At 48.8% G+C, this 26,141-nt stretch overlaps 1 protein-coding gene across 19 annotated transcripts; it reads left to right on the top strand.

The window, feature by feature from the left end:
* Positions 1 to 603: 603 nt before the first annotated feature.
* Positions 604 to 25,717, top strand: ZNF648 (zinc finger protein 648). Of its 19 annotated transcripts, none has more exons than XR_007377220.1 (9): positions 604 to 767; positions 2,177 to 2,252; positions 2,383 to 2,561; positions 3,636 to 3,794; positions 5,772 to 6,998; positions 8,017 to 12,468; positions 13,394 to 14,048; positions 17,007 to 17,816; positions 22,550 to 25,717. XR_007377220.1 is itself a non-coding variant. In XM_048945985.1 (6 exons), exons 5-6 carry the CDS (start codon positions 5,885 to 5,887, stop codon positions 7,043 to 7,045), a joined length of 1,041 nt encoding a protein of 346 aa, XP_048801942.1. In that variant the 5' UTR covers positions 604 to 767; positions 2,177 to 2,252; positions 2,383 to 2,561; positions 3,636 to 3,794; positions 5,772 to 5,884; the 3' UTR covers positions 7,046 to 7,621. The 19 variants fall into 19 exon arrangements, 3 of the variants coding, with proteins under 3 accessions (XP_048801942.1, XP_048801940.1, XP_048801939.1); XR_007377231.1 differs by lacking the exon at positions 17,007 to 17,816 and having other exon boundaries at positions 8,017 to 8,106; positions 9,787 to 12,468; positions 22,550 to 25,715; XR_007377230.1 differs by lacking the exon at positions 17,007 to 17,816 and having other exon boundaries at positions 8,017 to 8,106; positions 9,669 to 12,468; positions 22,550 to 25,715.
* The last annotated feature ends 424 nt before the right edge of the window (positions 25,718 to 26,141 follow it).

Genomic DNA, 26,141 nt, shown 5'->3' with positions numbered 1-26,141 from the left:
TGCCTGCCTCAGTGACAGTGGGAGTGGGCTCTGCCTGTGTCTGTCACACTGAAGGGTGTGATGGGGGTGGGCTCTGCCTGTGTCTGTCACACTGGGGGTGATAGGGTGGGTCCTGCCTGCCTCAGTGACACTGGGAGTGGTCTCTGCCTGTGTCAGTCACACTGAAGGGTGTGATGGGGGTGGTCCATGCCTGGATCAATCACACTGAGGGGCGGTCCCTGCAGTGTCCGTCACGTTGGGGCTGTATCAGCGGCTCTGGGGTAGTAACAGAGATCGATCGCAGGATTTCAGTCACGCTTTGGAGATGACAGGCTGGTCTGTGACTGTGCCATTCACACTGGGGTTGGAACAGAGGCTGGTCCCTGTCAGTGCCCGTCCCATGAGGGTGTCAATGGGCGGTCTGTGGTTGTGTCGGTAACGCAGGAGGTGTGAGGGGGCTGTTTTTGGCAGTATCAGTCACTCTGTAGGTGTGACAGCGCTGTGTCAGTCACAGTGGTAAGAGGAGCGACCGGCCCCCACCCCTTTGCGCAGCGACTGGTGGCTATCGCTGCCAGTCAAGCGATCTGCGCCCGACGATTGGTCCGTCAGAAAAAGGGCGGGACATCGGCGCTCACACAGCGACGGCGGGCCGTTGCCCACTCGCCGCCGATGGTCCCGGCACAACATGGCGGCCGCCGGCCGGGCCGGACATTGAGTACCGCTACCCTCGTTCCGCCCGCGGGGCCGAGGCCGCCGGGGACAGCGCCCGGCCCGGCCGTCTGCGCACGGTGAGGGGATGCTGAGGGCGGAGGGGTGTGCGGGCCGAGCAGAGGGCGGGGAGAGCACTCCGGCTGTGCGTGGCCATGCTGGCCGGGGGAGAGGGCGGGCAGCGGGGAACAAAGGGCTGCGGGCTGCCTGGGAGCTGGGCTCGGGTGGAGCAGCTGAGGGCAGGGATGCGCCTGCAGGTCTGTTTTAAAGCAAAATATGTATGTATGTTAAAAATAGACCGACAAACCCACCGAAGTTGCAGAGTGCGCACTTTCCTGGGGCACGGCTCGAAGCGTCCTGCGTGTGGTTTATGGGACTGCGCAGAGAAAAGCCTTCTTGCTCAGTGTAGGTCTGAGTCTGTTATCAAAGGCGTTCCTGAGTCGCCCTAATAATCTGACAGTTACATCCCTGGAGGTGCCCCAGGCCGTGGGTTGGCCCTGGGCAGCCTGAGCTGGTCCCCAGCCCGTGGGGGGATCATTAAGGTCCTTCCAACCTAAGCCGTTCTATGGTCTGATAACAGTACCTCACACTGGCTGTGCTTAGGGCTTGTTTTCTCCGTGTGCTCTTCTCATCTGGGTGTCTTGTTTGTGAGATGCCATCTGAGTGGGACCCAAAGACCTGGAAGATCCTGAAGAGAGAGCTTTGTGGAAAAGCATCTTGTAATAGCAGGCTTTAGGTAGTGGAGTGGTGCCTGGGATTTGAGAGAGGACAGCATCACCTCATGAGCCTTCTTTGAACTGTGCTGCAGAACTTTGTACTGCCCTCTGTCCCTTTCTGTGGTTGGAGCATGTTCCATGTGTTATAATCAGCTTTGGTAGGAGATCTGCCTCCTTCCCCTTGATTAGGGCTTATTTATTTGTGCTGGAATAATATCAAGGCTGATGGAAAATGCTTGGAATGTAGAATTTAATGAAATCGTGTGCTCATAAATAGCGCATATGAAGTAGGAGGCAAGCTGTGTTTTAAAATACCTCATTATTAGGAGTAAAATATAAAAATAAGAACTTGGTAGAGCCAAGCATATTAGTCTGAAGACCAGTATGCATGTGATAAGACCTCTGAATTTCATTTTTCATGTTGTTCTTTTTGCTTTAGATTTAAAGGGAAGCATTAGCAGATAGGCCTGTTCTTCATTACTGAAAACAAGAGGCTAGTATGAGGATTGTGCTCATAAATTGTTTGAGCATATTGATATTTCTGTGGGTGTAAGTGTTGAGGTGTGTACGTGCTGGTTGTGTTACCTGACACAGAAGTTCTCTTCTGTCTTATCTCAGACTAATAGCAGGAAAAAGAGTCTACTTTATAGTGTTGTTCTGGGTCTTCAGCCTAACCTATTCGTTATGATTAGTAGTAATACCTAGGTCATAACACTTCAAAAGTATTTTTAATTAAATTAGCATCTTAATGGAATTCTTGTTTCTTTTCTAAGGAAGCTGATGTGAAAGAAACCAACTATGAAGGATCCGAGGAGAATTCGTACTGCCTGTTTCCACAATTACTAACAAGTAAGTGCTATGTGATACCATGGGTTGGAGATGGACTTGTTTTCTGTTAATGACAGTTCTCAAACAGGTGAGGAATACTTGAATAATTCCAAACAAATATCAGAGATTATGGACTGCTATCTGCTCCTAGGTGCTTTCCTGCTGCACCTTCAGATTGAGAAGAAATTCTCATGGAACTGATGGAGTTGACCTTAGAAACCTACAACTGGAAGTGTGATTCAACCACTGCTGGGGTTTTTGTCACCTTCAGACCTGTGTTGTGAATATGAACTTTTAGAGTGCTGTTACTCTGAAGAACCTCAAGGAGGGGTAAGCGAGGGTGATCATTCTTTTTAATCAAAGCATTCTACTTCTTTGTAGTAGGGCCTGGAAGGTGGAGATGCTTTGACTTACAGAACCAATAGGTGTGATGTCTGTTTGCAGGATGCAAGTCGTTTGTGGAAACACAAGCAAACTCACCTTGTGGAAAACCCACATTGATGTCTTGCCTGAGTCAAAGAGTTCTTTCATGTGGCAAATCTGTGAATTAATTCTAGTGTCAGGCCATGCAGCCATCCAGAGTGTTACATGGGTTTCATTTACACGGCTGATACCTGGAGGCACTTGTGAAATATGCATAAGGTAGAGTGTTAAAGATTTTAGGCTAGGAATCCATAGTCTCAAGCACACAGTACAGTGAGAACAATGTTTATCAGCAGTGCTTAGATGACCATAAACCTAAAAAAAAGTGTAAGCCATACATCTGTCCAATGTGTGGCAAAGGTTTTTGTAAGCCTATTAACCTGTTTTCCAAACACAAGGCGATCCACTGACTAGAGAAACCTCATGAACGTCAGTTGGGAAGTCCTTTGTCCAGTTGAAATGAGCGCTGATGAGCAGAGAGGAGGGTTGTGTGCTTGTCTTGGAGATGGGGAGGAGGTGTGGGAGTTTGTGTTCCTGGGCCTAGGTAGAAGAAAGCCTTTGCTGCCTGACTACTGCATTACAGTAAGACATGTTTAAGACTTCAAGTTCAGAAAAAACGAGTGTCTTCCCAGTTGCTGGAGTTGGAATGGCAGCAGTTTCTCTGCAAGGTTCTCCATGTTATGCAGCATGTGAGTTTGTCATGGATTCAAGAACCATTATTAAGGGGAAGTTGCCTATTTTTTTTTTTTTTTTAAGTGCCTAGCCTAAAGAAATAAAACTGTCACTTGCGTGTACAAAAGTAGATGACTTTTTGAATGTGAGGGAAGTGGTTATGTTTCTTTTCCTTGCCTCTGCATCCTAGAAGAATAGTTTCTGGTTTCATGAGATTTTTCTAGATGGCAAAACTTACTAGCATGCAAATATGGCATATAATGTACATTCTTGGTTGTTTTTGAGTTCTGTATCTGTTGTTAATTGTAGATACCCATTTTGGAAACCTGTGAGCTCAGTTAAGAAAATACACCGAGATGGCTGACCAGAGTGCAGAATAACATTGAAAGCAGCAGTGATCTCTGCAAGATTACCTGGTGATGCTGGAGAGTGATTATGACTGCAGGGAGCACGGTGCTGGTCAGTACAGTAAGTAGGGGATGAATGCATGATAGCTAGGGGAACTGGGTCAGGGACTGCTGCTGGTTGTGGAAGGGAAGCTTTTGGGAGGTTTGTGGTGGGGCTTTGTGGGGTCTGGAGTTTGGACTCCTCGTGTTGAATAGTACAGTAATGATGCTGATTGTAAGAATGGGCCAGTGGGAGTAAAATGTGCTGACATGGAATACAGACAGGAGGCAGGGCTGCAGAGCCTCCAAAAAATAAGTCTATTAGAACATGATGATAGGCAAGTGGTGAAAGTTCTTGCTTCACATTGGTGGCTTGTGAATGGGCTGTAAGGGATGGAGGAAAGGAGCTTGGAAATGCCTGCAGACTGCTATCCTCCTGTGACTTTTAAGAAGACAAATGGAATTTTACAATGTACCAAAGGGCTGCCATTACAATGATGGAAATAGTGCTCTTGTGAAATGCCCCACTCACTCCTGATTTCAGATTTGCTGCAGGTGTGCTGCTGGTGGTGCTCATGCCTTGCTGGAGGTGAGGAGTAAGTCTTGTTTTCATGCAGGCATTACTGAGCTAGTAAGAACAGTTGATGCTGATGGGTGACTTGAGCCATTCTGTTCCAGGCAGTGATTAAAGATCAATTCAGGCTTGTTTTCTGTGTTCGTAGCAGAAGAAAGCACAGTTTGTGTTTCAGATGAAACTGGCCTTTCAGAGATGTGAATGGGGCCTTTCATTTAAAGCGTGTAGCTATACTGCCTTTATAACTACTTAAACATAAACTAAATAGATGAGCATTATATTTACATGTATGTGCATAAATAATTCTGTATTTACATGCTTACATGCGTTTGAGTGGATATACATGTGCTTATATTCAGAGAAGTCTTACCCAGACAAAAGCAGCCATGAGGAGCTGAAGGAACAGGGGGAGTAAAGGGAATATGAAAAATGGATGTTAAGGAGAAAGTAGGGGTATGAGGAGCACACAAGAGATGGGGGAAAAAGTGCTTTCTGAGGTTAGATTAGCAATTCAGTGTGTTTTTAAACAAGGTGATTGAAAGCTCCCTGTGGAGCTGCTGTCAGCAGAGGCCGCTGGGACAAACCTAGAAATCCTTTGCAAATCCACACCTTGGTATGGCATAAATGAAAGCAGCTTCCTCAGAAGAAAATCTGTGACTCAAACAAGTGTTTCAGACCAATTACCATTGCTTGTGTTTTCTACCAGCAAGGGCTGTTCACCCAGAGAATTTGAAGCTGCTGCAGAGTGCCAGTTCTGGAGGATTCTTGTGGTGCTCTGAAGGCCAGGAAGATGATTAGTAAGCTTTCTGGACAGCTCTGTTAGGCCTTTCTCTCTGTGCTGCTGCTCCATATGCTGTCTTTTCTGCATGATACCAGCTGGTAGTATCCCAAACATCCTCAGGATGATTGTGAGAATGCTGTAAGAGGATGGTAGACCAAAAGTGTTCCAGAACTTCCCAAACCCACCTTTCGCACAGATGTGTTCCTTCCATAGGCCTTCCAGTACTTCCTTCTATTGCTGCCAATTTTGGCAGTTTGACACCATCCCTTGATCTTGTTGCATTCCTTAACCACTTACTGAAAGGCAGCACCTTGTAACTGGTTCTGATTTAGCAAGGTAAAAATGATTGCGAGTCTTTGGATGAAGACTTGTGGGGAGATACAACATCCTGCATGTTTGTTTGCACCTTGGAGCTCTGAAGGTTTCTTGTCTTTAAGTGAGTTTAAAGTGTATGTTATTAAACAGTTTACAGCTAGGAGGCTGAATTATGACAGAAGATTTAACCTTTCTCAACATAGTTTGTGTGTATTCTAAATGTTGAATATATAATCTGCATCTATGACGTAGATGATTTTTTTTCTCCTTCTGCATAAATAATGGCCTGTCCCTTTATTTTAATAATAATTAAAACAACTTCACTGTGTTAATTTTACCTTCTGTAAATATCAGAAAATCACTGATGAAATACGTGTTTTATTTTGTAGGAAGGGCTTGTAAAGTGAGCTGAGGATGAGATGGATTTACCACACAAGTCTTGGCGCTCTCGGTATCCACATCATCAGTGAGCTGCAGATAAACACAGCACACACATCAGAGGATGGATGCGGAGGTGGACTGGGACTCTGAAAATAGCACTTGTGATACAGGTGAGGAGCTGTCAAATGATTCCAGAAAGAGCACTAAGGAGGTGGGCTACAAGTCTTGCCTCCAGGAGGAGGTGGGCATGAATTACTCACAGACGCTCAGTCCTTGTCACAACTCTGCAGGACCATCAGATAAACAGGAACTTTCTACAGAGTTGCAGCATGAAGACAAAGAAATCTATCAGACCTATTACCAGAAACAAGGTGAGAGTACAGCTGGGATATTTGTCCCCTCCAGTACCAACTTGAACCTGCAGCGCGAAGATAAAACCTCGCAGCGTGGTTCCTCTGAGCACTCCAAGAGATCACGGAGAAGAGCACGTGGTGATAATGAAAATGCCCTTCTTGGTGGTGTGTTTGATGCAGAGCCTGCATCTGGGAAGGCTTTGTCCTATCGGTGCAAGAAATGCGGTGCCTCTTTCCAGGGGCCGAGTGAGCTGCAGCAGCATAAGAGGACTCACCTCGTGGAAAACTCATACCGCTGTCCTGTCTGTGCCAAAGAGTTCTTCCGTGCAGCAAACTTACGCATGCACAAGCTCATTCATAACAGTGACAGGCCACACAAGTGCCCAGAGTGTGACAAGGGTTTCATTCGCACGGCTGATGTCTGGAGGCACCTCCGCAATGTGCACAAGATAGAGCGCTCCATGGTGATCTTAGGCAACGGCATGGCTAGGAACCCGTGGTCGATAGTGCACCGTAACCAGCACACTGTTGAGTACACCGATCAGCCTTGTGCAGACAACCACAAGGCTGAGGAAGAAGACTGTAAGCCTTACGCCTGCCCAACGTGTGGCAAAGGTTTCGATAAGCCAAACCTGCTTTCCAAACACAAAGTGATCCACCGGCAGGAGAAGCCCTATAAGTGTCAGGAATGTGGCATGGCGTTTGTCCAGCTGCTCAGGCTGAAAAGACACCAGCAGACTCACTCTGGGGTGCGTCCCTTCTATTGTGAGGAGTGTGGAGGGACGTTCACAAGGCTGGCCTCGCTCCAGCGCCACCAGCGCATCCACACCGGAGAGAAGCCCTACTCTTGTGATTACTGTGGGCATTCCTTCACCGAGTCAGGTACCCTACGGAGGCACGAGCGCACGCACAAGTTGGACAAATCTTAACTCTTTGTGATTGTAGGCTCTCAGGTTCTTACCTGAAGAAGCTTGAGAAAAGCACTCCACTGCATGCACTACAGCCAGTCCAGATTCACATCCCAGCAGCGGGAAGCACGGGAACTTGTGCTGGTAGAGCTTGCACTTTGCTGGTTTTAAACTGCCTTTGTGTGAATAATTTACTGAATTACCACTGAGTAACGAAATGTGAGACTTGTGAAGACTGAAATAGCTCACATGTGCTAGCATTGTGTCACTAGTGTGAATGGGAGGTGCATCTGCTTGAGCTTTTTGCAGGGATGCATGGGCTGTGGGAATTTTCTCTGCAGTCCTGGTCACTGGACAAATTGGCTCTGCCCTCTGGAGTGTGATGACTGGTTGGCAGTGGCTTTGGAGATCTGTTGTTGCAGGTCTTTAAGTCAGAACAGTCCATAGTCAGCCGTGTATCTGTTCTTACATTCTGCTGAGGTTTTCTTTCCATGATGTATTTTTATTTGGAAGAAAAGTATCATGTTTGTTATTTAAAAACAAAACAAAAAACAACCCACCCACAAAACAATTCCTTAATAAACACAACAGTTGTCAGCTGTATTGCATAAATGTTTCTATTTAAAGGAGCACCAGTTCCTTACACATCATTATGTTATTTGTTAATGGACTGTTAGTAAGAGCTTTGTTTTTGCTGTGATGGTGCACATTCCTGAGGTGAGGCATTTAAATGCATTCATGTTTATGATGGAATCGTGCACTCAAAATCTGTCCAACTGAGTACTGTGGTAGCAAATGTTGGAGAACACAAAATGCAGAGGGCAGGAGAAACACCCAGCTTAAGCCACCTTTGCTGCTTGTTGAATGGGAGCCTCCTTCATTTAAACCTTTTGGGAATTAAGGAAGCTTCTCCAAACTAAACCAAGTTTTTCACTCTGTGACATGTCTGTGTGCTACTCAGAGTGGCTGCTAGACTCTTCACTTTCATCTAGGTGCAGATGGTCAGTGAAGAAAAGTATCTGCTGTGACTGCAGGTTCAGGTAGATGTTGCCAAATTCTACCTGAGTGTGACTTTGGAAGAGGTATGTATTGCCACTGTTATGGTAATGGGGTTTTAACTTTGAAGCATAATCATGATGCTTACAATAGCTTCTTGTTAACTACTGTGGTAGAAGCATCCAATTTGCCCTTAAGTGCCAGCTCAGATTTCTTTTCTGTCAGAAAGCTTTGCTTCCTTTCCCTGCCAGCTGCTGTGAATTCACTAGTTTCTGTCTAATGCATTCTGCCTTTTCAGCAGGAGGCTGTGCAGCAGAGTGAAAGTAAAACTTCAGGGTAATGTACCTTTGCATTTACTACCAGACTATTTAATGTAAAGTAGTGGTTGTGCCATTCGACTGCATCTTTTGCAGGTAAAAATAGCTTGTATTCTCCTGTGTTTCTGTGCAGATGTGAAGTCCCAAGACTGTGTGTAAGAGCTTGGACTGAATGTGATGCTGTTCCTGGGGTGATGGCTGCTCAGCAGGCATGCTGCACTCATGCTTGGTACAGCGTTTGATGTGAGGTCCTTGGCTCAGATCAAGCTGAACCACTGTCCTCAGCAGCACTTCAGCTTGACTGCAGAAAAGAGACTAATTCTCCCAGTCTCACTAGTGGATTGCTTTGATTTGATTCATCAAAGGAGTTTCTGGATCAGGGATCAGATCTGCATTCCTGTTCTTAGGAATGTGTTGTGCTGTCTCTGAAATGATGTAATGCAGATACCTGTGCCAAGGCCCTCCATACCATGTACATTTACTAAAGCGGTGAATGAGATTTCTCCAAGCTACCCCTGCAGGGAGTGCCAATACTGAAAGGCTTTTCAGAGACAGACCTCATCTGAGGGCTGCTTCATCTCTGTAAGGAAAGATCTTCAAATGGAAAGAGTTCTGGCTAGAAGGAAACGGTGGGTAAATAACCTGCTGAGAGAGGTGCTGTTGTGTAGGGACTGCGTTGTAGTCTGAAGTGACCCAGAGAGGGGGAGGACAGCAAGGAGCAAAGCCATCCCAGGAGCTGTCACACATTAAGTGTACACCCTCCTCTAAACCCATATTGAGTTGTCAGCCACAGTCTCCCCTTTTTCAGCATCTTGCTTTCCCTTGGTATGCTGTGCTCTTGCTGTAGGGGGGTTTGGTATCTAATTAAACTGCACCAGTATGCACAGCTTTATGCTGTTTGACTGTTCTGCTTAGGCAGTTGTGGTAATTAGGAACATCCAGTTATTCTGCTCGTTGGGGTTAGCAGCCGGTGCAATTTGTACCTGTAAAAGCATAATGGTGGAAGTGTTTTGAACAAAGGCCCGTTTAATGGGGAAAGTAAATGGCTGGTGAAATGGAAACTGCTAGGCTTAACTGAAAGCTTATTAAAAAGATACTTGCCTGGAAGGTTGACTTGGATATCGAGTGCTCGGATGTGTGAAGGGAGTAATTAAAATGTGTGATGATTTCTGGGAAAAACCTGTTGAACCCTCTGCAAAGAAACTTCCACAAACTCCTGCACAAGCTGCAGGAAATCCATTGCAACTTAATTTAGCCCGGAGATCATCATTTCTTCCAAGCTTTAATACAAGGGTTTGGAAGTCATCTGACCCTCTCTGTGTGAATTGCAGGCTCTTCTCATCACCTGATGGTGTTGGTGAGCAGTGGAATGTAGAAATACAGAGTGGAGCATGACACGCTGGAAATAGAAAGGAGAACTGTGTTTTTATTGTGATTCTTCCCAAGCAGGCCTGCTTCTGTTCAAGCTGCCAGCACAGATGCAAGACCTGAGGTCCTTCTCACTTCTGGATGCATGCAGGTGCACACCTGTTGTATGCTGTGGGTCTGTACAAATGCTTGCTCAACACCACTGCAGTGCATGTGAGTTAAAAGCACAAGAGACTTTCTTTTAAACTGCTCATGGCATACATGAGTAGGTCTGTAGACAGGGTATTTATTCCCAGTGTATTCACTTGAGATACAACAACAGTTTTAAAATAGCTCGGGGATTGAAGAGTCTGTGTAAACACAAATAATATCCTCAATTTTAAGTACATCATTTTCTTCTCAGTTCTACAAGTGTTACACGGCATCCACTTTGTAATAGCTGCACAGTAATTACTGCAAGAGTGAAAAATAAAGCTAGGCTTCCCCCTGCCTGGCCAGTCCTTAGCAGCTATGGTAATATCACAATACAAGCACATTTGTATGTTGTTTACAGATATATTTATGTGTCTGCAATGTTGTAGCACAGCCAGATGGGACCATGGCTAACTTCTGCAGCAGGTTTTCTTACCACTCTGAAGAAGAGCAAAAAATCTGGGATGTGGCCTCAGAGGGTGTGTGATGCTGGCAGCAGTGTTGTTGAGGCCCAACCTGCTAAGTCAAGTGGAAGCAAACTGGAAACAAGGGCATCTCTCACTTTGGGTATGCCTCCACAGACTGATGTGCTTTCTTGCCCCTGTTGAGACAGAAGACAGCCAGCTCTGAGCAAGGAAAAGCCTGGCCTGATTTGTTTTGCTCACACTCATAGAAGGAGAAGCAAATTTGGGGTGCATTGTGCGCTTGCCTGTCTTTTCACCTGACTTCCTTTTAAATACACAGATTGCTATCATTGCATTTTTGCTTCTCTCACCACGAAGCACCATTGAGGAAGAGTTTATAGTGACTTCTCTGTCACATGTTGTAAAGATTTGCTGGATGAGTGCGTACAGACGTATAAAACATGACCACAACCCCCAGCAGTGATTTGAGCATTTGCTTTCCTTATTCTTCCAGACTGTTCCCAGGTCCCTCCCAGAAGCACTTGTATGCAGGGGGTTGGACAGGCTGAAGCAGAGTCATGCAGACACTGCAGAAGTATCTTCATCTTGCTTATGTGTAGGGCAAGGAGATGCTCATTCTAAAACCACAGTAAATATTTTACTTCCAGAAGGTCAGTGTTAAACCCTGGGTATAGTCAGTCTTGAAGTGCGTGAGACTAAAATCCTGGGATGCTCTGGCTTGAAGAACATAAAGAATTTTCTTATGCTGTTGTATGTGGCCAGCTGAGCTCTGTGGAGGAGCAAGTATGGATGCTCCAAAGCTGGTTTCCAACCAGAGGTTCTCTTTCTGTGCCCAAGATACCCAGGTGCAGCTGACTTGGGAAGTAAGTGATGCTGGATGGTGAGAGACGGCATGGGATGGGCTGCAGTTCCATTGTGGATCTGCTCTCAGGTTGCTGGAAAGATCTTGCAGGCAGGTGCTGCAAATCTGAAAATGGGGCTCTGAAGCTCTTTGTGGGCAGGGGACCTAGCTGGCAAAAAGCTGCTTTTGTCACTAGTGAGACTGGGTAAACCAGATATTGACCAGTATGTCTCTCTGCTATCCTGTGGAAAACCCTTGGGTTCCAGCTTTTGAGGAGACAGCAATAACTAATAATTAATTATCAAAACAGAAGGAATAAATAAATCAAAAAAAGAAGCACCAAAATTGCTTCTTGCCCTTTTGTTCTTTTCAGCAAGCTGGTGAGAACAGGATGTTCCCAGCAGTAACTTTTAATTATTTCACCATTGCACATCTCTTTTATGCTGCAAGTTAGAAATGTCAGTTTAATTTTCTTTTAATTGCCTCAGCTACCAGGTACTTGAGAAAAGCCATTTTCTCCAACCCTCTGCTCCCTGTTCTTGGCCTGAGAGAGGAGCTTACTGATGTGAAAACACTCAGTGCTTTGGGAAGGGGCTGTCCCAGGAGGAGAGTGAAGAGTGCAAATATTTTGCTCGTAATTACTGGACCTGGTGTGCTGTAGGTGAGAGAGCTGTTCAAAGCACTGCTCAGTGGCAGCAGAGAGAGAGGAGGTTTCAATGTGGTTTTCCACACCTATTCCAGTGTGGGATTTAAACCTAGTAGTCAGGGTTCTCCCCACCCCATGCAAAGCACATGGTGGCAAGAGCCACTATCGTTAATTCCAGAGGCCCTGATGCTCTGCCAGGTTTCAGGTCCAGTGGTTGTTTCTCATCTTGACTCACATGTTGCAATGCCAGGTGAGCAGCAGAAGCCTCTCCAGGATGGCTCAGCAAAGAAAAAAAGCTTTGTATTATTGCAGAATCATGCAGTATAAAAAGCCCCAATCTTAATAAAGGTCACCTGGCTGCCCAGAGCATTTCCAGAGAAATAAAAATAGCAAGAGGATGAGAAAGCAGTGAGGACGTGTGGGAGCTGTGACAGCACTGGTGGGAAAGTTGCCCCACAGGCTCAGCAGGAAAGTGCCCAGCGTGCCACCAGCAGAACGAATCAGGACTGATGCTTTGCTTATATTTTCACTCATTCTCTTTGCAGCTTTGCCAGCAGCTCCGCAGGCTCTGCCCTGCGCCATGTGAAGCAGCTCTGGGAGCTCGTGCTGGAGGAAAGCTCCTACGCTGCTGCAAGGCAGGAGATGTGGGAGGAGGGCAGGTGAGCACCACTTCTCAGTGTGGAGCAACACTGCTTTTCCCTTTTTCGTCTCTATGGACAGTGGCTGGCCCTCTCCATGCACATCAGAAAGTCCCATGTAGGGCTGGATTGGAGCCCATCTCCTTTGCCATTTCCAGGCTGTAGTTGGTGCCATCGAGGCAGGGGACTGCAAAACGTGTCCTCTGGCAGTGCTGTCACCCAGCTGGGAGCTGGGTCCTGTCAGCACCGGGAAGGGTGTCAGGCTGGGGAGAGCTCTAGGCATTGTAAAAGGTAATTTTTATGAGGGTTCCTTCCCTTTTGTGCTTTTGAAATAAGGGATAAACTTGTAGTTAAGGAAAAATGCAGCAACCTGCCCTCCCTGCTCGGATCTGTGAACAACGTGCTGTGGAATGATTTCTAACTGCAGCAGAGATCTATGCTGAAGATGCAGCCAAGTGAAAAAAAAGCCTTGTAATATGCCATCTACATTATAAAAAACAAAAAACAACCTCAAAGCCCTGCATCCTGGGCAAGAAAACAGTGATTTAAGAAGATGCCACAAAATCTCAGAGCTGTATCTTACAGTTTACAACCTTGCAGCAAAACCATCTGACATAATCTATAGAATACCAGCCAGGTATCTCTGTGCATGGCTGTTGTTCTGCTGGTGTGACAATGCTGGGTTGTTTGGGTTTTTTTGCTTCTATGCCTCTTCCTTTTTCTTGACCAATTGCAGCTGTCCTGAGGTCAATCCCAGTCCCAGTTGTGGACTGGGTTGCTCTTGCCAGCTTGTGGTTTGTGGGGTGGTGAAGGCAATGCATGGCCTCGCAGCATTTTTCTGTTCTCTCCCCAAGGGAACCTAACTCAGTTGTGTGCAAGGGTGAAGCTGAAATCTGTTTTGCATGGCTCTCCTGCAATGCTCACTTAAAATATGCTTCCCTTGCAGGTATTGCTGGCTGCAAACTACAGTATTTTCTGAAATTAACACAAAAAGAATCACATCCAGAACCAGCACATCAGATGCTTCCCCCCCTTCTCCCCACCCATATTCATCGGTTCAGGAGGCTGTGATGCCAAGTGGCAACTCCATATGGGTAAATATGAATTTGAATGGCTGTCAGGGGAGGATCAGCACCTAGCGATGCCTTCAGGGTGCAGCAGCCTGATGTATTACAGACAGCCAACGAGACTGACTTTGCCTGTCAGTGTGACGAAGAGGCACTGCTCTGCTGTAAGGCAGGGAATAGGGCAAGCAGCCAGGACACAGAGCCCCAGGGAGCTTCGAAGGGAAGTGAATGTGGGCTGAAATCCTCATCCCTGCAGCACGTGGATAAGACATTTGGTTCTTTGTGATGGCTGCTCTTTTTGTGGTCCCTGAATGGTGGGGTTCTTCCTTTCCTGCTGTGCACCTTCCCCTCTTGCATCATCCGGCTGGTACTCATTCTCCCCATCATTCTCCAGCAATTAATGCTAGATGTAACATCACCATGCTGTTTCCTTCAGAAATAGTCTACCAGGATGGGAAAGAAGCCATCTAGATCCATGCAGAAGCCTGTCACCCTGACTTTCAGCCTGACTTTGGGGACAGTCTCTGCCACCAGGTAAGCAGCTGGGAATAAGAACCCACATCCCTCTGGTGTCTGGCTGCAGGGACCTCATCAATCTGTTTCCATGTGACCTTCTGTGGTATTGTCACTCCTGAGTTTTGGGGGTACCATCAGCCTCAGGCTGTGCTTGTGGATGCCAGCTATCAGTATAATATGCTTATAATCAGGTGTACAGCCACTCAGAAAAGTGCAGCTTAAAAGCATTTAACAAACAGGGTTGGAAACCCAATTCCTTCTCTAAAGGTTAAACTTACGAACTGCAGATAATTATCGCTGTTCTTCTCCCTTTGGTAACATCTTTTATCTTAAGCTGTAGAAACAATGTGTAAGTGCTTGAAAGGTTAAAATACGTCAGTGTCTCATGGTATGGCTCCTAGTTTAAAAAAAAAAAAATAGCATCGTTGTGTTTCCAGATGATTAAATCCAGGCAGGGATTTGGAGGTGGCTGGTGGCACTCGGTGGGTGAATCACTGGAATTGCCACGGGCTTGCCCTAAGGCAGTTCAGGGCATCGATTTGGCTCAAAATCAGCATGGAGGGGATTGGATGGGACAGAGTCTGATGCGGGATGGAGACAGTCCCCTGCGGGGCTGCGTGGCGGGGTGTCCTGGCCGGCAGCGGGCAGCAGGTGGCATTGTCGCCTAGCGAGTGCTGCTGGTAGTGCTGGGGACAGGGTCAATGTCACCCCCTCGGTAGGCGGCACAGAGCCTCAGGCAGTGCTGGATGCTGGCCTGTAGGGATGTTCCGTGGCTCTGGCTCCTTCGTGCAGGCAGCACGGTGAGTCGGGGGGTGAGCAGGAGTACCCTGTTTCTGCCAGCATCTCACCTGCCATGCCCCAAAAATCCATCCTGTCAGGTGGATAGGGACAGCTGGGGAAACTGAAACAGGGAATGTGCCTGGGAATGGAAACCATGAAGCTGCTGTCCCCACCTCATGTCCCCCAGAGGGGCCACAGGGCACCATGGGCTGTACCCCAGGACTTTGTGCGGCTGTGTGCCCTATCTGATGGGATGTGAGCCAATGCTGGAGCTGCTTTTCCTCCTTCTCTCCAAGCTGCTCTATTGCATCTTTTATCAGGCAGGGCTGCTGAGCTTAGGGAAACAGGAGCTGCTTGTGGTTGGGGCAGGCTCCTGAGGAGTTCTGCTGACTCCTTAGAATAACAACAACATCGGTAGTGTGGGAGATTTTGGGTGCCAGTGCTGTTGGCTGCCATATCTCACCATGGGCATTGTGATGAAGAAGCCAGGTAGTGTTAGAAAATCATTTTTGGGTTGCTGGCTGCTGTGCTGCTGGTCCCCTTGGCCTCCCCATTGTCTGACTGCAGCATGTTCGGGGTCAAGGTATTCCTGAGGAGATGGACACTGAGTCACGTTTACCTGGGTTGTCCTCTGCTCCCTGATCAAAGGCTTCAAATTGGCACAAGTCCATGCTGGTGCTGAAACCCAAAGGTGTTTCTTCCAGCTGTGCACTCCTGATTCAGCGTTTCAGTTGCCAGCACTTTACAGCACAGTGAGATAACTACAAGACACAGTGGGGCACTCCTCTTGGCCAGGTGTCTCCTGATCAGCACAACACAGAGATAGTGGCTGTGCACTCTCAGCATGCTGGGGATAGAGGTAGGGTCAGCAAAAGGATGTGTGGTGTCATGGAGGTGGGAAGGGGTCCAGCCCCAAATGCTGTGCTTTGCACCCAGGGGGAACGTCCCATCAGGGAAGGCTTTGCAGCAGGAATGTCTGAGCAGTTGGAAAGGGGTCTCTCTCAAGGGGGAAATTTGGGTGGAGGAGGAAAAATTTCTCCTCAGAAAGAGTGGTGAGGCATTGGCACAGGCTGCCCAGGGTGGTGGAGGAGTCGCCATCTCTGGAGGTGTTACAGAACCAGTGGAGACGTGACACTGAGGGATGTGGTCACTGGGAATGGTGGGGGCCTGCCGAGAGATCTAGAGATAAAAGCATGGCAAAGAAACAACTGGACAGTGCTCTCAGACATACAGTCTGAATTTTGGGTGGTCCCTTGTGGAGCCAGGAGCTGGACTTCAGGCTGGCAGAGCCCTTCCCTTGTAGCAGAGGTAGGGAACGTGCAGGCTGTGCAGCCAGGAAGAGGCCAGTGTCAGCTCACAGCAGGTGATGACTATCTCCTGAACGTTGCCTGTGCCACGTAACCCTGCTGGGGGACGGAGTGCTGCTAGTGCTATAAATCCCCATCGGTCTCTGGTGTCAATAGGCCTTATCTCTGAAAGAGAGAGTCTCATTAACAGGGAATGAACTTTGACGCCTGTGGTGTGCTCTTGAAACCTGCCTTGAGGATCTTTGTGCCTTAATGAAATGGGAGGGTTTGTGAGGAAAACAGAGCAGGCAGTGCTCTGGGAGCAAGATGAGCACCCACCAACCTCCAGAGGCTGCATCCAAGCCTGCAAAGTGTTGTGCCGAACCTGTTTGTGCCTTTAGTTAACTAATATCTGTCCCTATGCTCCTAGCGGGCCCTCTGCAGCAAGAACAGCTGCTGGCTGGTGGCCTGGGAAGGGTGAGGCGTCCATTTTGCACCCCATCTGCTTGTGAGGAGTACTGGCCTGCAACCAGGCCTCCCTGTGCAGCTGCTTCCCTGCACTGTTTCAGGAAAAACAGCCCATTTCTGCCATGCTCTGTGCTCCTTCCTGTGGTGTGGGCTGCTAAGGGACCACGGAGGTGTCCCTCCAGGTGTGACATGTCCACTAGGGCTTCCCCTGCCAGCCCACTCCCCAGGAGCTGTGGTTAGCAGCAGTGTGCCAGCACGCTCACTTGGCAGCCTGTCCTGAGGTTTACAAAGCTGCATGTTGCTTTGTTCCGCATCTTCATCGGAGGCTGCAGCAGCAGAGGGCACTCTGTGTCCACATGCTGTCCCTGTGGGCTAGGATGTGGCCTCTCCAGGGTCATTGAGGGATGGAGCAGCTCCCTGACCTCTAGCCCTCTTCCCACAGCAAGACCCAGACTGAGGCAGCAGAAAGATTGGTCCTGATGGAGGAAACAAGGAGGCACTCGGCACGACGAACAGCAAAAATAGATCAAACAGCAGGAAATCCGCTCTCTGACAGCGCAGGAGAGCCACGCAGTGGAAAGCACTGGTCCAGCAGGAGGTCGTCCAAAACAAACATGGAACTGCTTTGCGGGGCAGCCCAGCTGGCGGGCAGGATGGGCAGACATTCTGCCTCACTGCCATCCCTGCAGACAGTCAGGGAGGAGATATCCCAGCTCATGATAGGGAGAAGGATCCCTTCTCACCACCGCCTGAAGTGATCTGCTGGATTCTTTCATCAGAATGAGTTTATCAGCCTGAGTGCCATCAGTGCAGAAGCGTAGAATGGCTCAAGTTGGAGGGGACCTTAAAGATCACTCAGCTTCAACCCCCAATGGTTCTATGCGTCCTCCTCAGGGAGGCTGGCTCCAAACATAGCTTGGCTTTGTTCTGCTCCAGTGGAATGTTTGTATGGATGCAAACTTAGACCTAAATGTCCTGCAGGGACATGGTGCTCATAGAAGCAACTGCTCACCAAAACGAACGGGGAGTTGAATGGTGCCTCTTGCATTGCTGTGGCACTGCCAGCGTTGTTGTGCAGTGGCTTTTCCAAAGTGGAGATCAAAGAAGTAGAGATTGAAGACTCATGAGTGCTCCTGATGGCATGTTCTACTGGCTTCCATGGGGAAGGAAGGATTGAAATGAGGGGTGTTTTCTTTGTTGGATGAAACTTGGACTTGCCCAAGTGCTCTTGTCCTTGGACAGTGATTTGGCAGTAAGTGTGTAACCGTCCCGTCACCCCTACTTGTCTGCCTTGTTTCTGCAGGCTGGGACAGGAGGTTACAGCTAAAATGTAATTAACTCCAACAGGGGCTGCAGGCTTTGCATCTTCAGGCTGTACCTGGAGCTTGAGCCAGCCCCAGGCAAGCTGATGCCCAAAGAAGCTGTGGATTCCCCATCCCTGGGGGTGCACAAGGCCACAGATGGGCCCTGGGCAGTCTGATCTGGTGGGGGGCAGCCAGCCCATGGCAGGGGATGGGACTGGATGGGCTTTGAAGTCCCTTCCAAACCAACCATTCTGTGATTCTGTGGCTCTATGATTTATAACTGGTGAAGGTGACAGCTCTCTGGGCGTTCACTTGCTTGGAAACCTTTATCAAGAGAGTGAAGGTGATTGTCCGGGCTTGTTGATGTCCTCGGGAGATAGCCTGCAGGGAGGCTTTCTGACAGCCTGCAATCTCAGCTATTGCCCTTTGACAGCAGCAGAGATAAAGATACATGAACATCCCGCTCAGGAAGCTCCCTCCTCCTCTCGTGGTGTTCCTCGAGTCTGATAAATGCAGGTGAGACCTCTGCTCACCGCAGGCAGCCTGCTGTTTTGCTTCCAGCAAGCAGTTGTGCTTTGTCTTGGCGGCAGTTTGAGTTTGGATTATTTAGTGTCCGTTTGTCCCCTGCCTTGGGACAGTCCCTTGTGGTGGTTAGGAATCTTCTGACTTTCAGCACAAGCGCATCTGTGGCCGGCTTCTTGCTCATTTGTTCTTGAGCCAGAGGACAGTGCTGGCACAAACAGCTCTTCTCCCTGCCTGCACTCCTCGATGTTGATTCGAAATAGTCTTTCTTTGGCCTTGGGTTTCAGAGGGATGCGTTTCAAAACCAGAAATAAATGGGCTTGAAATATTTCCCATAATTTTTTTTTTTTTTTTTGCGAAATCTTGACCCTCTGATAGTAAGATTAGAAGAAAGATAACAAAATCAGCATTCAGGCTAGGACAACTGTTGTTAAGTAGACAACCCACTGAAGTCAGTGCTTCTTGTTTACAATTGAACTCATGAATTTTTAGATATTAATGTATGAGGGATTGAGTAAACAACCATTGTGCCTCTAAGGAATGAGTCCCAGGCTGTCCTGAGCTGGAATACTTTGTACTTTCCTGATTGCCTTCCAAGAATTTCAAATTACTTTGTAACAGAAAAACAAGTCTGCTTCACCAGACGCGTGCGAGGTTCTCGGGACAGCCTTAATTCATCTGCACTGGGATGTGGCTGGTTTTGGGGCACGGCTGTGCATCTGGGTGTGGGATGTTGAGCATGGAGGTGTTCTAGTGAGGTGAGGACAACACTTAGGTCAGCAGAGACATATGGAACCTACTAAAACTTTGCTGCAGCGTGAAGGTCAATCTGCAGCCCTGTTGGTCCCCATTCCCAGCTTGATGGGTGTGAGGACACACCGTACACTGGCCCATCAATGTGGCTAATGGGAGAGGTGAAGGGACTGCTGGCAATCACATTGCATGTGAGGGTGAGCAGAGGATCCTGCTTCCCTAACCCGTAGCCTTTTGGGAGCAGCTGGGATGCTCTTGGATATGGGTGCACAGGAGCAGCCCCAAGGACCAGGTGTTGAAAGGATGTGTGGCCAGGGACGTTCCCTGTGGTGCAGACTATGTTATGAACCCACGGGCTTTCCAGGCTCGTTGAAGCATTTCTGAACACAGTGGCCCTGGCCACAGACTGTGGTACCTGTGCAAATTGCCCCTCATTTCTGGCCGTCCTACACTCAGTAAGTGCTCTTCAGGAGCAGCCAGACCATTGCCTTCAACCAAAAATAACACTTGGGACCAGAAGCAGGTGTGCTTGAACATCCCTGCCCATCTGGGCTGCCCCAGTGTCGTGTAACTTATGTTTGTGCTTTCCTGTGCCATGCACCAAGTGGGTGCTTTGGTGAAACAGGCAGGATGGGGCCCTCACTACCTGCACCGTGCTTGGGTTTGGTTTCAAAGCCAGCAGCCTGGAGCTGTGGAAAGAGTCATGAATTCGGGTTACCAAACCATCTGCTGGCTGCATTTTAAAAAGCAATTAAAGCAAAACTGTTTCCAGGCCTTCTGTTTGCAAGATGTAGTTTAAAGAGAGCTAGCCAAGCCAGGATTTGCCTGATCCTGCCACAGCTCCAAGCGTGAGTTAATTTGATCTAATCCCTGTGCTGTGAGGTGAGGAGATCCCCACTGCAGAAGTGTGCAGGTAAGCAGGGCTGTTGGCACACAGGTTTCTATAATAATGAAATCCATGAGACTGGCATTTGGATTATTATTTTTATTGCTTCTAATCAGGAATTGTTACATAGGACTTAAAGAAATAAAAAATAGGATGCAAGAACCCTTATGCAACATGGAGGATGATGATTGTTCCTTGAAGGTAATGGCATCGAGATGCCCTTGCAAAGATGCTCTTGTGTTTGGCTTTGGAGACTTGCAGGAGGCAACCATGGGACATGGACCATGCATCCAACAAGCAGGAGGGAATGCTCAATGCTCTTGTGGTCCTAAGCCCAAGGCCATGCCTCCTGTGGGACGAAAGAAGAAAAAAGCCTCGAGAACAGCACCGAGCTGAGACAGCCACTTATGCAAGAGCTGGCAGTGGGGCCGCCTGCACCGAAAGGCAGCGGGTGCCAGTGGGGCTCTGCGTCCTCCTGTTTGCTCAGCAGCTTTCGTGTGGCGGGGGAGCAGGGTGAGGGCACGAGATTCCTGCACACTGAACTCCTCTGTTCCTCTCGGCAGGGTAAACAGGACAAAAAACAAAGCCCCACGCCAGCGCCCGCCTCCGAAGTAGCCTCCTGCCAGCCACCGCGGGGTGCGTGGAGGTGATGGGGCCACTTTCAGCCTCTCCAGGGTGATTTTTGGATGCTATTTTCCTGGGTAGGTGAGTGTTGTTCCTGGTGAGGAGTGAGCAGGACAAATGGGGCAAAGCGCCCCAGCAAGTATGGATGGATGGGGATCAACAGCCCAGCCCTGCATCCTTGGTGAGCTGAGGATGGGTGTTCCTATGGTGAGCCCAGGCTGGGGGCTGTGCAGATGCTGATCAGATTGAGTGTTCCCTGTGAGGGTTGTAGGTGTCCCAGCAGTGCTGAGCCCTATCATAGGTACCATGAGGTACAGGGAGTGAGGAGAGGTGAGCACTGCTCTTCTCTGCAATGAGCTCTGTATCATTTTACTCAAAAAACTGTTCTTCTTTAGTTGCAGTTTCCCTCTGGAGCAATATCCAAGCTCTCTTGTCCCTGTCAGTGACAGAGGGTGATGGGGCTGACCTCAGCCCTTTCCCAACGTGGTATTAGCTAATCCAGTTCCCCAGGGACGCAGCTGTGGGGCTGGTCCCATGCCAACCCCAGCTCATACCAGCTTTCCTGCATTTCCTGCATTTCCACAGAACTGTGACTGTAGCACTGCAGCCTTGCGCAGGGCAAGGTGAGAAGGCAGGAAGTTTGAAACACTAGAGAGTTTCCTTTCAAATGGGATTTGCAAAGAAGCCTGTATCTAGCTTGATGCAGCTTGGTTTGCTGTAGGGCTGCCACAAAGCTGCTGGGAAATGTTAAAGCAGCATGGTGGGAAGGTTGTTTTGATGCTGCACATCTGTCCTGTGTTGTCTGTCCTGGTTGTCCATGGAGCCGTGTGAGTGCTGGGGTGCACACAGGGCTCTGGCTGCACTGGCTTGGAGTAGGGGAGGGATATGGGGGGCTGAGGAGTGGCACAGCCACAGTGCTGATCTCCTCTGTACCCATTGGGATCTCAGCAGGACTTGTCAAGTCTTGGGGCCGCTACCCAACCCTCTCAGCCTGGGGTTTGGTGAGAGCCAGCTTTCTTGTGAGATTCCCACCCTGGGCTTGATGGGTTGGAAATACTGCAAGAGCAGCCCTTTTTTTGTTATTTTTGTTTTTATTCTCCTGATGTTTGTCTCTTTCCATTTCCATCCCTGGCCAAGGCAAGCAATGCCAAGACATAAGAGGCAGGCACACCCAGCAGGGTTTGTGGGGGGGGAGAGCAAGTGCCCTTAACCCACAGGAAAAGGGAAACAGAAGGGAAAACCCATAGCTGGCACCAAGGAGGCTTAACCCATGGTCTGTTCTGTCCAGAGATAGGGAGTGACACGGTGACCACCAGGATGCAAAGCCCCAGGGATGTGTCTTGGCACCGTATGGGACAACACCAGGGGTCTCATGGCACAGACCTTCCCCCTCCCCCCTCTACACCCCACTTTGAGCTGCAATATGGTCACAAGCTGCATTAGCAGGAAGGGATCAAGCACTCAAAAGCAGCGCGGGATCAAAGCTTTCTAAACACTCAGGGCATTTGGCTTGGGAGGTTTTGTTCCATCTATTTATAGCGGTGGGGCCAAGCGAGTTCAGAGTTGGAGGCAAACTTTTCCGAAGCTGGGGGACGTTTGGAGCGGGAGAGGGAAAGGGAACTTGGCCAGGCCCATCTTCAACATGCATTGACTCCTTCCCTTAGGTATGTGTTGCTCTCCATGACACACTAACAACAAGCCCGCATAGCAGAGCCTGGCTGAGGCTGCAAAGATTGAAAGCAAAAATGTGAATTGGCTGGGAACGGGAACATGAAATAGAGAGTTTCCAAATAGCGAAGCCATAGTGTTTGAAAGTGAAAATTGTTTCCTTACCAACGTGTTTTCACCCGTGGGTCAACATTCTTCAATTACAAGTATGCTCGTGTTGTTTTCCAGGTGAAAGCTGGCAAGGATTCCAGGGCAAAAAAAGGCTAAGTGCATCCTGAAGCATATGCTATGCTCATAAATGGAAAGGAGGGATCTTCTCATCTACAAGAAGAAATTGTTGTGGTGTAACAGAAGAACATGTTGGTTTTCTGTGCTACTCCCTGTAGGCAAAATTAGGTTTTAACTGCAAGCAAGCAAACCAAAGAGCTAACAGGTGAGATTGTGCAACATCCAAACTATCGCCCTTACAGGGCACACAGGCAATAGCTGGGGTTTTCCTGCATCTACCAAGTGAGTAGTGCTAGCAGTGTTTAATATTGAGTAATCCTTCGGGGAGTGCTGCATGATCTGTGGTGGTCTTAGAGAGAGAATTCTGTGAGCTGAGAGATGGAAGCGACAGTAGTGATACAAAGCTCATTGATATAGAACGCAAGGTCCTTGGGCCAGAGGAGCAATAGCATATGTTAAAGTAGGACTTTGATGTCTGGAGGTGGCAGAGAAAGTCACCACCTGAATGCTGCATTCAAAAGGCAGATGCACGTTTAGAATATCAGGGTTATGAAGGTTGGAAAGGGCCACTAAAATCAAGTCCAGCTGCCAACCCATCATCACCACGGCTTTCAGTGCCACGTCTATGTATTTCTTGGCTATTCTCATGGCAGTGTCTCTCCGTTGACGTTAAAACCTCCAGGTCAGGAGCCACCAAGATGTCTGCTGGATCAGAGGGTGCAGATCTGACCATCCTTATTCCAGAAAATGTCAGCTGGGGGCAAGCACGTTGCAAATGAAGGTGAAGGAGGCATGAGGACTGGAGGTGATTGTCCCTCAGTTTTCCAGCTTGGCAGTGGCAGGCGCTGAGCTCAGTTTCCACCCCTGCCAGGCAGAAGAAAGTGTTCTTCTCCTTTTTGCCTCCTAATGATGATGACAGTGCTCCTCTTGCACTGTGTGTGTCCTTAATGCTGAAAGACCCTTCTTGTGCTTGGTGCTAGTGTTCCCAGCCCTTGGCTTGGGCAGGGTATGCCAGCCAACTGGACAACCATTCGTTCCTCTGAGAGCCTGTCTGTTCTGCAATTAAGAGACAAAATGCCCACCACTGTGGCTGGAAAAAGGTTTTAATTAAAATCCTTTGGTGTTGGCCTTGACTGGACTATAGAGTGAACAGGAGGAGGGCAGAAGACCAAGGTCATGTCTTGGGTCACCTCAGCAGAGCATCCCTGAGCTGGGGCTGAGCACAAGGCAGGGCCTGGTTTTTAATTGCTTTTTTTTTTTCCTCTTTGCCCTTGGGTGACCTGTCCAAGGGATGGTCACAATCACATAGGATACTGCCAACCCAAAGTTGGGACAGGTCCACAGGTCCTTTGTGTCTTAATGAGGAACCATGAATAGGAGTTCACATCACACACAAATGAAAACACCTCACCATTATCCCTAATGAGTGTCACTCTTAAAATGCTTTTGTTATGGTCTTTGGGCTTGTAGAGGTGCCTGGGGCCCTGTCTCCTGACAGGGTGACTGCTGTCACCTTCCCCATCTCCCATGGCCAGCAGAAAGATGACCTGGTAGACCTGTAATATGTGTGGTTCCCCAACTGCTGTATCTACAGATGCTACAGTTTGCTACAGTTTGCTCTGCTGGGGAAAGCCATGGAAATTCATGGAAGAATCACCAAATAAGCCCCAGGAAGCGTGGAGGGTCTCCGTGTCATCCTGCTTGCTTATGTGGTAGCCAGCTCTCTGGACCTTTTTCTGTTCCCTCTGCTCAGGACAAAATGATGGATTTTCTGGTTTGCATGCCAATGAGTAAGAAAGATTAATCATATAATCACTAAGGTTGGAAAGTACTACTAAGACCATCTAGTCCAACTCCAACCCATACCCACCCATGCCCTCTAAGCTACGTCCCTTTGTGCCACTGTGGCATGGGAAAGGGTTTTACTTTTCATTTGGTCTCCGGCCTAGAGAAATCAATGGTCTTTTACAAGTTTAAAAACAAAAATATATCCTTTTCTGCTGCTGTTTAAATGCTTCTCTCTTGCCTTAGGCTGTGATTTTGCGCTGTACTGTCTGAGCACCACGGGAGATCCTCAGCCCATGCTGGTGAAGGAGATGGCATCAAGGCGAACTGAGAGCTTGGTGGATGGATTTGGGATGGATTGCTACATGGCACAGCATGAGCCCATCCCTCAGAGCCAGGACCATTCCCCTGCAGGGATATATGGTGCGGGATGTGGCGTGCAGGAGAGCAGCAGAGGCATCCCATGTGGGCATCAAGGCAGATCCCTCCACAAGCCCTTTTTGGAGATGAAATCAACATTTTAGGACGGTGGTGGGGGGACTTATTTTACCGTTCCCTTAGAAAAATGCCCTTTTGGATGCCAAAATACAGCAGACAAAGATGCTGGCCACATTTTCCCCCTCCCTTTCAAACCCCTTTCTGCACGGTGACATTTCCCATTTCCAAACCCTGCTCTCGATTTCTTATTCCTTCCTTTTCCCCTCCTATTTCCCCTCCCTCCCTCTGAGCCCCCTGGGACCGGGCCCCTGCCCAGGGAGCCCTGGCCGTGTGCCGATGGCAGCTCCTGGCACAATGAGCACATTCAGCCGGGCACCGCGCAGCGAGGAACAAACCAGGCAAGAGCATGGGACCCCCCCTGACCCCTCATTGCCTCCCCCAAATAGCAGCGCAAGAAACAAAGCGGCTGAGGCTGTGTCCCAGTGCGCCGGCGGAGGCGAACTGGAATCCAGCATCACAAAACCAGCCCTGTGCATGCTCCATTCACGACGCAGGCGCGCGGGTGTCCTGCTCCCCCCTCCCTGCCTCCATCCCCCCAAAATCTCCAAATCTGCCCGGTAACACCGAAGCAGGCTCCCTTTCCCAGGCTTTGGCCAATCTGCGCGCTGCCAAGGCGGCGGTGCAGGGAACGGCATGTTTTCCTTCTCCCTTTCTTCCTTCCGAGCCGCTTGTTTTTCTTCGGGGATGGAGGGGAGGTGCTGGGCTGAGCTCATGGGCTGCCCCCGCTTTAGCACACGTGTCCTTTCCCCATAAAAAAATGATAATAATAATAATAAAAAAGGTTCAAAGGAAGCCTTGTTTTTCACTGCAGGCAGATAAGAGATTTTTTGGGGGGTGGGATAAAGGAGGGAAGGAGAGCAAGGAAAGCAGGCTTTCATCCTCCCCACATCCAACCAGACGTATTCTTGCCTGTTCCTCATTGCTTTTCTCCCCCTCCTGTCGGCTTTGCTGTTTTTCCTCCTCTCCAGCTCCTAGCTCACAGCAGCTGCTGTGCTTGCGGGAGGCTGGGCGGCTGTAAATCACTGCGGGATGGTTTATGGTGGCTGCCGGCTCTGCTCCAGCCCGCTGCCCTTCCAGACTGCCTGGGAACAGCCGGTGTTAGTGTGGGGAGAGAGGCTCCAGCCCATCCCCATGCTCCCGCCACAGCCCACCCCTGTGTCTTTCTGCAGGTCCCTCAGACCCAGCTGTCGATTGCAGGGTGTCAAATAGTAATGAAACACTGTTGGGGCTTGCCACAGAGAATGTTGGTGGCCAAAGTGTGAGATGTACATGGAGCGCTGAGGTGTTGGGGTAGTGAGCATTAGATTAC

The sequence above is a fragment of the Lagopus muta genome, chromosome 5 (assembly GCF_023343835.1).
Source record: "Lagopus muta isolate bLagMut1 chromosome 5, bLagMut1 primary, whole genome shotgun sequence".
NCBI classification, from domain to species: Eukaryota; Metazoa; Chordata; class Aves; order Galliformes; family Phasianidae; genus Lagopus; species Lagopus muta.
This window is presented reverse-complemented; position numbering and strand designations above follow the sequence as displayed.